The sequence below is a fragment of the Galeopterus variegatus genome, unplaced genomic scaffold, assembly GCF_000696425.1.
Source record: "Galeopterus variegatus unplaced genomic scaffold, G_variegatus-3.0.2 Scaffold2143, whole genome shotgun sequence".
Lineage (NCBI taxonomy): Eukaryota > Metazoa > Chordata > Mammalia > Dermoptera > Cynocephalidae > Galeopterus > Galeopterus variegatus.
In genome coordinates, this window is record NW_007728254.1 from 76,247 (window position 1) to 89,660 (window position 13,414).

The following is a 13,414-nucleotide window of genomic DNA, read 5'->3' on the forward strand; positions in this document are numbered from 1 at the left end:
TTTTTTTTTTTTTTTTTTTTTTTTTAATCAGTGTCTCCCTCCAGAATTAGGAAGGAGAAAGACAAGGTAAAATAGGAGAAACCTTGCCAGTTGCCTTGAAAGCTTTTACAAGTGAGGGGCTGAAAGTAAATCAAGTGAAGTTTTCAATGTTGGGAGACATTTTGCTTTCCATACCCATTAATGAGTGTCTAATAATGTTTTATTTGCTTTAAAAGGACTTCCAAGCTCTAATCACAGAGTTTATTTCTTTTCCAGAAAGAGGATGCTAGTGCTGTTAATAAGAAAAAAGGCTTTGAATCAAGGTCATATGATTTCTAACAGATTATTTCCCGCACAACATGTTTTTGTCTCATAGCAACAAATCATATTAAAATCACTAAGGGGTGTGGGCTAAGTGTTTGATTAGCTGTAACTTTCATTTCTGAAATGGCCACCGGTGGTAAAAAGTTACACCGGTTTATGTGAGGAAATGAAAATGATCCACCTCATCGATTTTTAAAATTAGGGTACTGATATGCTGTCCTTTTATTGTTTAAAACAAAGAAACATTGAATATCAGAGGGTCAATCAAACACAAGATCTCCCTTTTGTAAGTGGAATTTGACTGATTTTTGTCTGGACTTTGGCTAGTTGTGTGGAAAAGTTGCTAAATAAAAACTATCAGGTAAATGAATATCTGCTCAAGTTTTAGTCATTCTGGTCCATTATTATGACCAACGCTCACTAGTTTAGTTGAGTACTATATATATAATAACGGCTAACATTTATTGATCACTTGCTACATACAAAGTGCTATTCTAGGTTCCTTTATTCAGGATTATAGAGTTTTCTGTTTTCCTAAGGAAGTTTAACTCTGAATAAAATCCAAATTCCTCACCACAGCTCTTGCATCCTTGATCTTCTGGCATATCATTCTCTTTCTGCTTACCCTGCTGTGGCCCTGCTCGCTTGCTTTTGGTACCTTAACAACATCAAACTCCTTATTTCTTTGACCTTCTCATCTTTTAGGTTTCAGCTCAAATGTGTCCTCAAAGAAACATTCTCTGGCCACCCTATCTATTAATGTTTGTTCCAACACCCAGTTATTTCTTTTATTGCACTTATAGTTTGTCATTTTGTTTGCTGATTTCTACTTCTTATCTGTCTTCCCAGTAGACAGTGAACCCCATGATGACAAGGACCACATGAGTTGTATTCACCACTGTACACCTAGCACCTAGCAGATGACCTGGCAAATATTCGTTGAATAAATTGATAAATGAATGGATAGTTCTGTTTCCAAATTCTATTAACCTCCCTGCTTTCCTTCCATCCCAGACAATTAAAGGTGGCCTTTCCAAGGCTTGAGATCATAAATACTACTCATGATTCAGGATCACTCCTTTCCTCAGGAAGTAGAGAACAGATTTCTTTTTATTCGGTCAACAAATATTTATTGAACCTATACAGCTAGGCTCTTGGTGAATAAAGATAAATAGGATACAGTTCCCTTGAGTAGCTCAAAATAAATGGAGAAAGAGAGAAAATCCATGTGTCTGTGGGTGTCTGTTTTTAAACACAAACCCACACTAGTCAGTGTGTGAGAAGGGGATGTATATGAGCCAGCAGCCATCTAAAGAATCATTGCTCAAAAATAGCTCCCCCACGACTTGTCCCGAATGCCTAAAATTCCATCAAGAGTTTATTCTGTAGGAGGTGGAAGGTGGGTGATGTGATAGACAAATGATTTGTTAGCATGGTAACTTCTCAGTTCTGAGACAGTATTAATCACAAAACAAAAAATGAAAATCTTGCACAATCATAAATGGACACCCAGTACTGTATGTTATTTGTCAGTCCTATGATCCTCTTGGCCTTGGGTACACATGGTTTTCATGTTGCTGAGCTTTTTTACCACTTGGAATTTGTAGACCAAATCCTAAGTGAGTTTTTCCATTTATCAGTCAAAACATTCCACATTTTTCTTCCTTATTAAGAATGGTATTAAAAGAGTTTATGAGAGAGAAAATAAAATCTGATTTTCATGTTGTCAAAAAAATCATGATATAATGCAATCAGTTTAGCCAGGAAACAAAATGGCCAACATAAACTGTTACAGGAACTCCTGAACTCCTGCAGCTGTAAGCAGCTGGGGTTCCTGAAAGGCAACTCCTTTCTTTATCATTTCTTCCATCTGTTTTATTTTTGCCTTACTTTTATTATGCATGAATTCTAGCATACAGATAATCACTTCTTTTCTGATCCATAGAAGCAATTATAGGCATGTACCCACAGTTTTATTCAGTCTCCTTGGTAGAGACAGCAAGAATTTTATAGTAAAGTGAGGGCTCTCTAGACTTAATTCTTTCTGTTTTTACAATATAGCTGCATCATGGGTTTTATTTGATTGCACATCCATGATCTCCATTCTGGTGACCTTCAGTGGAAGGATTCTGAGGCAGTAGGAGGCCAACTTCTCCACTAGGTGGGTTAGGAGAAAACAGGCTTAATCCATTACTCTCATTTTCACCTGCGTTGAAAACCGTTTTTTGGTTTTGTTTTGTTTTGTTTAGTTTTACATGAAAGGGATGACCAGTAACCATTTTTGCTTTAACTTGCAAAAAGGAAAGATATGCCATTTGCATGGTGATCATTATTTATTTATGTATTCATTAATGGGTAAGGAAGTAATGCTCTTCTAAAGCTGAGTAGAACCCCGTAGCCATGGTTTCCAACTGCACTAACATCCCTTAGGTGAACAGCTCTTTTGAAGTGGTTGTGTTGGCAATTAAGTGCAGTTATAGCCCTGAGATGAAACCAGGCATTTATACACCTGCCCTGAATGCTTAAAATCTGTGCCAGTGAGAGGGAAATGGAAGTTGAGGGGTACTCTGCAGGGCTGGGCTGCAGGATCCATTTAAATAATAACGATAATAACTAAGAGTTGCTAGTACTGTGTTGAGGGCTTACTACCAGGCAGCTGCTTTCTTGGTGCCTTTAATACATTATCTCATTTAATCTTCACAGCAGCCTTATGGGAGTCATTGCTGCTGGATACCTCATAAATATTCTAGGGTTGCAAGTGCCCTGCAGAAAAAACACAAGCACTGGGCAACCCTGGCCCTCCTTCCTGTGGTGAGAGTCAGGGCCAAGATACATGCAGAGTGAATTAGGGAGAGCTCAACTCTTACACACCCTCGCTTCCTCTTACTTTTCTCTTTTCAACTTTTGCTTATATTTAATTATAAAAGAAATACCCATTTGCTGTAAAAAAAAAAAATTAACAAAAGCATATAAAGTTAGAAGGAAAATATCTCTATCTCCTCTTTAATCCCTGCTCTGTCCCCCCATGATCGCCATTAACGTTTGGAGCAATCTTTCTAGACTTTTAATGTATATATATAAACATATACAGTTTAGTTTTTAAAATAAACATGTATGAGGTCACCACTGCATTTTGCTTTCCAGCTTACTCTTTTTTATGTCAGAATGTGTATTTTATTCTGCGCAACAGGGGCCTATTTGTTCATTGTATAAATAAATCACAAGTAACTTATCTGGTCCCTTATTGATAAGTAATCTAGTTGTTTTCATTTTTACTCTAATACAACAATGCTTTAATAAACATCCCGGTTCATGTATTTTTATATGCTTTTTTAATGTTTCTACAGGATAGATTCCTACAAGTGAGACTGCTGGGCCAAATAGGAAGCACATGTAAGCTTTTGCTAAATAATGAAATTGCCTTCCGGAAGATAGCACCAATTTATATTCTTCCCAAGAGTGTACGAATTCGTTTCCTTATAACCCCACTAATGCTGGATGTTGTTGGAGGTTTTTATTTTTGCACACCTAGTCAGGGAAAAGGTATTTTTAAAAATTTTGCAATTCTTAAATCTAGTGATGTTGGGCTTGGTTTCATATGCATTTTGGCTGTTTGTATATCTTCTGTGAATTATTCCTGTCTCCTGTCCAAGTTCTCTCCTCTCTGCCTTTCGTCACCTCTCTTCACTCCCAGGATCCTAGATGTGGCCCCTCTCACCCCACCACCTCCCTCAATAGAAGGAGATAATACAGAGAGCTAGGGGAAGGCGAGCTGATGAAAGAAAGCAGGTCCTGAGGTATTAGAGACAAAAGTGTTCCCAGTTGGGAGTGTTGCCTTTTAAAGGAAACTGCCCCAAGGGGGCAATGCTTACCTCCAAAACTGGATTGCTAATGGTGCCATTTCAGGCTTCAACAGGAAAAAATATTTTCCAATGGGGCTATCTTCCTGGGACCCTCATTATAATATTGATTCAATGCTTTATTTTGGGTCTATCACTATGTGGCTTTCTCCAGTTACTAGATAAAGGCAATGCTTGGGACTTAGTATCACAAAGCCTTTGAGTAAGTATTTATACTTCTATGCATTAACCTTGCTACCAAAGATATCTTTAAAATTTTTCACTTCTTAATCAGAAATGCAGATAAAAACTTATGCATATGATGTTTATCATAGCATTGCTTATTGGATCAGAAAACTGGAAACTATTTAAAATGTCTAACAATAAAGAATAGGTTAATAACATTTTGGTAGATCTTATCTGATAAAATACAATGCAGCATTTTTACATGATGCTGGAAGAAGTACATTCACTGTGAATGGAAATTATTTTAATTTTACATTAAATATACATGCAAAGAAAAAAAACACCGGAAGTAAATATGTCAAAACCCTAGTAAGTAACTATATTTGAGTGACAGAAATACGAATACTTTTTATTTTCATTTTTGAAATTGGGGCATATTTCAATTTGGAGGGGTGATGAAATATTACTGTTATAATCAGAAAAGTTATCTTTAAATGCAGATACTAGAATGTTAGAAAGTAGTTTATGGTATTATTCTCACAAATTATTTCCTTTTAACCTGTCAATCACTGGGAAATAAACATAGGTCTGACATTGACAAGGTTGAGTTCTCAGTGATTCATACCTAAGGGAATCTGCCACCACACCCATCCTATTATTGGGCACTCAGAGCAAGCAGTGGCATCCACGTCCCCCAATCAGTTGCCTTCCCCACATACAACACCTTACCCTAGATCCCAGTTTTAGGCCTCAGGGGCTCTTTCTCCCCCTCTAGCCCAGGACCCCATTCTCCCCAAGCCCTGCTGCTTCCCCACTCACTGTACGAAGCCTTAGACTGAGCTTATGGTTGAGCTTATAGTCTCTTATACTGAGATTATGGTTGATTACAGCATTTGTGATTATTTCTATAATTTATTTTAAAGCTGGGCATCAGACTTTGGTCAGACTTTTCTTATGCTATTTGAACTGTTTTTTGTACATTTTTTTGCTAAGAAAAATGTCCCATCTCACAGCCCTGTGTTTCATCTGTAAAGCCCTAGTGTTACTTTCCAGTGGCCTCAGTAGAGATTTAACATCAAGAATGGTGATGGACTTTTTATTTCATTCTAAGACTTTATCACTTTCTGATATGCTTACTGCACTGATACAGTAATGATTCATTCATAAGTAGTTTATTGAGAGTCTGGTATATGCCACGCACTGTGCTAAATGCTGGGGAATTATGGATTGAAAGTACACATTTGCTGATGTGCCCAAGCTTGTAGTCTGGAAGGAGAGGCAGACAAGTCCATAATTAGATGCCACACTGGAGTTAGTTGTCCCAGTAGATCTGAGGAGGTTTCCAAAGGGACACTTGAGCTAAGTTGTAAAAGATATATATGGCGGTGGTTGTATAACTCTATAAATATACTAAAATTTATTGAATTGTATATTTTAAATAGGTAAAGGATAAATTTTACGGTATGTAAATTAGATTTCAATAAAGCTGTTTTTGAAAAAAAATGTATAGAACTGGGTGAAATGCACAAGATGGGGAGAACATCCTGGGTGGAGGGAAGAGCATGGGCAAATGGGTGTAGATGTGGAAGAGTGGGACAAGTTAGGGGGACTGCTGGTCCTTGGGCCTGGCTGGAATGTAGGGTAGACGTGGACAGCTCAAGGCTGCCAAGGGGTTTAAGCACCAGAGTCACAGGAGCAACTCCGTCTTCATGCAATGGCATGAATCCAGAGTCTCAATGACATTCTGGGCACCTAATGATTTTTTTTTTTTGACCGATGGCCATTTCTCTGCCAAGTCTAAGATGGGTAGGAAGCATGAAGAGAAGGAAGGCCCAGATTCCCAAAAGTTAAAACAACAAATAGGTTTTCTAGAAATTGTTTGGCTCATCTTCCTGCCTCTAAGCAGGTTTCAGTTTAACAGACCCAAACAGAGGAATCTGTTTTGTCCTTCAAGTTTCCTAGAGAAGGAGTTTCCAAATGGGAATAAGAAAAAGTGTTCTCTTAAGGCCCCTTGCAAATCCAGCCACACACGGAAAGTTCCTATGAGCAGAATGCCCTCGCTGCAACATGACTGTGCTGGCCCTTCTTTCCTCAGTCACCCAGACCAGAATGTCCCGAGGAGGTAAAGATCACTTACATGGCACCTGATGATTGGGACCTCCAGGACAATGGTTAAGATAGTTCCGTGGAGCATGTGGGGAAGGACTGGGAGGCAGCATCTGTGCATACACTGGATACCTCTGCCGTTCAAACTGTTGGAACTCCGTGGACCTGAGAGGTCTGGGTAGGTCCTGGGGGTAACACACAGAGGTGAGGGGCAGGGGCCTTTCCAGCTGCCTAATGCCCAGGACATCCTGGGGCTGGGAGTCATACCCTGTGTCTATTGTAGGCAGATCTGGGGCTGTGCGGTTCCTGTGGGGCTGGGGCCGTTGCACCGTCTCTTGGCTACTGCCCGAGAAGTCTGCTGAGGCATTAGGTAAACTTTGGTCTGATTTGTCTGAGTCATGGCCAGTGTCAGGAGAAGCTGCTGAAAGCTGAGATCCCAGCCATTGATTACGTTTTTCCGTAAACGAAAACTGATGCTCTGTGGGGAGGGCTCCAACCACAGACTCAGATTCAGACTTGCTGGCTGCAGAGGAGCCCGAGGGAAAATCTTTGCCTGGGTCTGGGTGTCTCCTGCAGAAGCTGTCTTCACTTTCCTCCAGGACTTTAGTGCGCAGACAGGTGACCTGCTGGGACACAGGCCGCTGGTGATTTGCAAGTTTCAGGGGTGGGTGAGCCCGAGAAAAGTCTCCTAAGGATGCAGACAAACTGTTAGGTGCCATGTTCTTTATATCTGGAGCAGGTGGTTCTGATTCCTCTTCCAGGGAATATTCTGGGATTGGTTTCAGCAACTGACTTGGGTATGGTTCTGATTCATCAACTTCCACGGGAATGCTTCGGTTCATTCTACTTTCTGGAAAAAGAGAAAACAGACCAATCAATTCTTGGAGTCCCCACACTATGACCTTAAGGGACCTTGTTCAGGATGTGGTTTAAAGTAACAGTAGTTGACATCAATGTGCTTACAGATCCCCAATCACATATAGTTGTTAACTTATCCTCCAGGCAAACCCACACTATGACCTTAAGGGACCTTGTTCAGGATGTGGTTTAAAGTAACAGTAGTTGACATCGATGTGCTTACAGATCCCCAATCACATATAGTTGTTAACTTATCCTCCAGGCAAACGCACTAATGCTTATTCAGATGTTTTATCTGGAAGGCAATTCCAAGAATGTGACTGGACCATCCTGTGGTAGAAGTCATTCACCAGCAAGGGGAAAACACAAATAAAAATCAACTGTTAAGTATTGAGGCAAGAGAAATGATCATAATGTGGGCTGCTTTGTGTGTGTGTGTAATACATGATGAAATAAATTTCTAACTGGTATGGAATGGTCTCCAAGATATATTAAGTGATAAAAAAGCAAGGTGCAGAAAATGTGTATATTTTGCTGGTATTTTGTGTAAAAGAAAAATGAGAGGGGAATATGTGTGTATGTTTGTGTGTGCCTATCTGCTTGTATGTACATAAAATATGTGTGGAGGTTACATAGACATGGGTACATTGGTTGCCTCTGAGGATGGAACTAAGCTGGGGGAGAGAAGTGGGAAGAGGAGTTTCCACCTTTTGAACTTTGAAAATTTTGCTCTATTTGACTATTGCCTCATTAAAAAAATAAATAAAAGTGTTTTAAAAAACAAACAAAAAGAAAGCCAATTTTAAAACGTTGAAAAAAGGTCATAGTGACATTTTCCACTTAACTTTAGGTCATCTGGAGGACTTAATTCCCTCTGGGCACCCTGCCTGCAATGAAGGTAGCCACAACCATCTGATTCTTGATGGAGTAGTTGAACTAAGAAGGCTCACTAAACTAGCCTTTAGCCCACAGAGCATTTAGCCCATGATCCAAGCAATATTGCTTTTATCTATAAAAATAGAACTCTTAATCAACCTAACAGAATGAAAAAGAAAACTAACCTCCCCTTAGAAAACTATCTCCCCTTGAGATGATGCCTCGGCTCAAGGGGGATGGAAGGTGGCAGGCTGGGGAAAAGGCTGCACAGGAGTGACTGGAGGTTTGCAGAAAGCTGCAGAGCAGGTGTAGTAAGAGCAAGCAAGCAGGTTGAAAGAGCAAAAATCCCAAAGGTTTATTCTATGCAAGGCCATGAAGTACATAGCATACTTCAAATACCAGAGGGAGAAAGGGATTGTATGTGGACTTTAAAATTCCTGCTTTGGATCCATGCAGCATTTCAACCACAAACGTCTACTGAGGGCTTACTGTGCCTAAAGTCACAGAGTACATAAATTACTGTTCTAAGACAAGCTTTGAAGCCTATGAATTCACTTTCTCTTGTGCTCTGTACCCAATCCAATGGGACCATGACAGCATACGTTTTGAAATGCTCCCCCTTTGCAGAAGTGGGGCTAGCAATTTGCTACCAAATGTATCTTAACTGCCTATAGAAAGATACCTCTTCCCTCCCTGCCAAATGTACGCTCTTTGATGCTTCTCTTACCCCACTTGGTATCAAACTTGTCCACCTGCTGCACAACAACCCTGGCACTGTTCTCTAGCACAACAGAAAACTCCTTCAGCCTCTAATTCCTGGCGGCCCTCCTTCCTTCCCTCATCTCTACAGAAAAGACCTCATCACCTGAATTGATTAGACCTAATTAAAATGAATAAGAACCTACCAAAAAACATAAATATTTCTTTTTATTATTTAAAAATGCTCACCATAGTTTTCCTTTCTTTCTTACACTTTTTCTACAGCTGTGAAATTGGATATGCTGTGCAACATGCTCTTCAGCTGGTCAGGAAACAAAAGTACTTTCTCAAGGGCTGGCTGAGTATTGTATAATCTCCTGCCTGCATCTGTGGCCCACAGCTGAGTGGGAGGGCAAAAAGATGCAGAAAGGGAGCCAACTAACAAGAGGACTAAATTCTGTCAACTAGTTCTTGTCATGTGATTCATTTCCCTTGCTCACACTTCAGGTGCAACTGTTTACATTTTCCCTGGGTTTTCAAATGTGAATACCTTAGAAGCGCTTTCTTCTTTAAAAAAAAAAAAAATTGCAAATTCTACTCTTTTAGCTGAGGGGCCTTCAGGGGCTTAGAGGAAGCTAACAAAAAAAAAGGTGACAAGTGCAGTCATCTCACATAACTAAAAATCTGGGATCCATTCGACAGTTAAACTGGTCTGAAAAGGAACATGTTGTCCCTCTGGTGACAATAAATGAACCTGACATGTCAACAAACAACCTCTTAGCAAACCTATGGGATTTGTAATCTTTAAAAGACAAAATGACCCCTGATGTTTTAAACATGTCAGTATCAAACACTCAAACAGCAGATAAGTACTGAACCCTACTATGTGTCCAACTCTGTGCTGTGTATCCCCATTCCGAGGCATAACCTCAATTAAAGTTTTTTAAACTTTTTAAATATCTGCAAGTGATATAAAATTCAAGAGGTACAAAAGGGTATACCGTGAAAGGCAATCAAAATTATTTCTAAAGACATATAAGGCATTATAACGTTGCTTGTGATCCAGCTCAAGAAAGAAAACTAACTTGCAGGAAGTCAAGGGCCCTACCTCAGGACCTTTGCACTTGTACCCCCTTCTTGGAACACTTTTTCTCCACATATCTGCATGGCTTGCTGCCTTTCTCCTTCATGTCTTTCCTCAGCTGTCACCTTCTCAGTGAGGACTTCGGGTCACCCTCTCTAAAATTTTTACATTCTCCTCTCACTCCCATCGCCCTTCCCTGCTTTACCTTCCTCTCTAGCAGTTGTGAAATGTATATTATAAATACACATATCTAATAAATTCTTGTTCGTTTATTACCTTTCCACTCCACCCAGAATGTAAACTTCACACGCTGTCACCTTCTCAGTGAGGACTTCGGGTCACCCTCTCTAAAATTTTTACATTCTCCTCTCCCATCGCCCTTCCCTGCTTTACCTTCCTCTCTAGCAGTTGTGAAATGTATATTATAAATACACATATCTAATAAATTCCTTGTTCGTTTATTACCTTTCCACTCCACCCAGAATGTAAACTTCACAAGGGCATGATTTTCGACTGTTCTGTTCACTGCTCTATTCTCAGCATCTAGAACTGTACCTGGCACATAATAGGAACTCAATAAAGATTTGTCAAATGAATATTTCAGAAAAGGGATGGATCACATAGCTGGAAGGATCAATGTCAGTGAAAAGGTCAGGCTCCATGGGGGGCATTGGGAAGTATCTGGTGGGCCCAGTGCTCACGGTTCTTAAAATTATGCCACATGGGTGATCCCTCTCCCTTCCTCTCTTTCTTCCTCTCATAAATATTTATTAAATGCCCTCTCAGTGTCTAGCCCCCAAGTTAGGCCTGGGCCATGCCTAAGAGGTCCTGCCCACAGGCATAGCTGACTGCAACCCTCACTTGTAGAATAAAGGTGATTCCACCAGCCAGTGTGATGGGAGCATCTGCTCTTTGGCTCCATGCAGGGAGGTGTTGGTGCTGGTCTGTTTGTGCATCTACAGAGCTTCGCCTAGAAGAGGGTGGGGCACACCTGCCACTACTACATGGGCCCCTCCCAGCCCCTCCAGAACTGGAAGAACATGGTCAACCCTGCCAACCCTTCCAAGGCACAGAGAACAATTACGCACAAATGCCCCATCAGGGGGCCATAGGCAGATGAGTAGATTATATCAAAGATGGCAATTTTATTTGTTTTTAGTATCAACGTTGTAAAATTACTCCACATTTTTTTCTCTCACATCACTCAGTATCTTACCACTGCTAACCATTTCCATATTTCCTGTTTTCTTCCAGGCCTTTTCCATATGCTGTCCACATGGTTGTATCCCTGGCGTGGATTGTGCTCCAGTCCCTGACAGAGGGCAGCAACTGGATTGACATGGAAAAGCCCTGTTTTCTGAGCCAGGACTTAGGGAGAAAGCATTGGCCCCACATGGGGCTAGAAGACCTGCCAGCCGGGACCCTGCGAGCACCAGCGCTGGCAGTGCCTGGACAGTCTCAGGCTCATCAGCTTGAATGCTGAGCTCAGAAGCCTGTGAGAAGCTGAGGCCTGTCAGGCTTGGAGGACAATGGCCATGTATACTGCACTGTGGCAAATCCCTGGGGGAAGGGAGAAGCTGGAGGGTGAGAGGACCCAGGTGAGTTTCTGGCTCATAATTCCCTTCTGAGACTCCCAATACGGATGCCCAGGCCCCACACCTAGAGACTCAGGAGGGATCAGGGCTTCTGTGTATTTTTAAGTCCCACAGAGAAACAGATTTTTTCATACCTTGCCAAGGGGAGTGTAATCAGTACAATTTGGCAGTTAGCTATCAGAATTTTAAAAGCTTGTGCCCTTTGACTTAGTAATTTCACTTCTAAGAATTTCCTCTATAGAGATACGTGCATATTGTGTGAAAAGCTATGAAGACAGGCAATGTGGTGATGTTTATGGTAGCAAAGGCTAGAAACAACCCACATGTCCAAAACGTTCTGATTTTTAAAGTTTGTAGTATATCTGTACAATGAATACTCTGCATCTTTTAAAAAAGAATGAGGAAGTGCTGTGTAAACCAAAGTGGAACTATCTCCAAGATTTACTGTTAATTTTAAAAGATTGAAGAATAGTGTGTAGAATACGCCATCCTTAGTATGATGTAAGATCATGTATGCACACGTCATCTTGTAAGAAATTAGGAACAGTGGTTGCCTCTGGGAAGGGAACTGGATGACTGGCAATGGGACAGGAGGGAGATTTGCTTTTCAGAACATTTTATACCTTTTTAAGCTTTGCACCATGTGGGTATATATTTACTTAAAAAATGAAAAGGAAAAGCTGCACTAGTGATTCTAAAGTTCACAAAGATTAAGAACCAATATCAATGAGGAAGTCATGAGACCACCAGGAGAGAGTGAACATGTCCCTTAAAATACAAAAAAGCGTTCAGCAGAGGGTGAGAATGTTTGCCTGGGGTGGGCGTGGGTGGGCACCAGCTAGGAACAGAGGCTGGTCCCAGGGACATACAGCTAGGCTAGAACAGTTGTGCATGAGAGTCTGGTTCTTACTCATTCTAATCTGACCCCAGAGACGGTAGTTTTTCTTCTCTGGAATGTCATTGCCCTTTGGACTGTGAGCTGTGGTTTTAGCTTTTGGATTCTGACCAGCATCTTCAAATCTGTCAGTTTCTCCCTCTCGAAATCTTTCACTTTGGCTTCATTTTTGCCTCCTTGGGCCTGAGATCTTTCTCTCAGCTCTACCCAGAGCAGCCTGGCTTTACAGATAAGATTGTATCCAGATGTCGGAGGCCGTGACATCCCATGTGACAGTGCTCCCCTGGTGTCCCATCCACAGAATTTCCCATGCTTCACCCTCCTCCCCTTTCTTTTTCTGTACACAGCTCTCATCAACCCCCTTGAGCTGCCTCCAACTCTTTGCTCATGTCTGTTCCCAGCAACTTTTTCTTCTTCCAGCACATTCTGCCTTAAATTATTAGTTTCCCGAAACAGAGCCCATTAGTTTTCACAACACTACCTTTCTGATCTCATTGTTGATCAGAAAGCTTCTTTTCCTCCCATGATGCCTGCCTCTCTTTCTGCAGGTCCATTAGACCCACCCTGGCCTGTGTGGGAAGCAAGTCTCTATCAGGCCACACATGAACATATCTAATGACCACAATCACAGTTTACTGTGACTTCTCCTTTCTAGAGGGGCTTACCCTGAATCAACACATATTTCCAGGATGTGGCAAAATATGCAGTACTTAAATGTACAGGCTCTGCATTCAGACTCCCTAGGTTAAATTCTTCCTCTGCCAGCTGCACAATTAGAGGTGTGGCCTTGACAAAATTACTTAACTTCTCTGGGCCTCATTTTTCTCATCTGCAAAATGGGGAAAATAACAACACTTTCCCCATAGAGGTGTTGTGAGGATAAAAGAAGAAGATGTAACTCAAGTGTTGATTGTAGAGCTTGGCCCGTATCAAGCTCTCAAACAACAATGGCTATTTTGTTATTATTTTTTAC

General features: G+C 41.0%; 1 protein-coding gene across 1 annotated transcript in view; it reads right to left on the reverse strand.

Annotated features, from left to right (window-relative positions):
- Positions 1–9,110, reverse strand: part of TRAF3IP2 (TRAF3 interacting protein 2) — a 28,921-nt gene extending 19,811 nt beyond the window's left edge. Inside the window, exons 1-2 of the mRNA XM_008580666.1 lie at positions 7,455–9,110; positions 6,466–7,336 (exon numbers count right to left, since the gene is read on the reverse strand). Coding sequence (XP_008578888.1) covers positions 6,466–7,276 — 811 coding nt within the window. The 5' untranslated portion in view covers positions 7,277–7,336; positions 7,455–9,110. The remainder of the gene's footprint in view (positions 1–6,465; positions 7,337–7,454) is intronic.
- Positions 9,111–13,414: the final 4,304 nt, after the last annotated feature.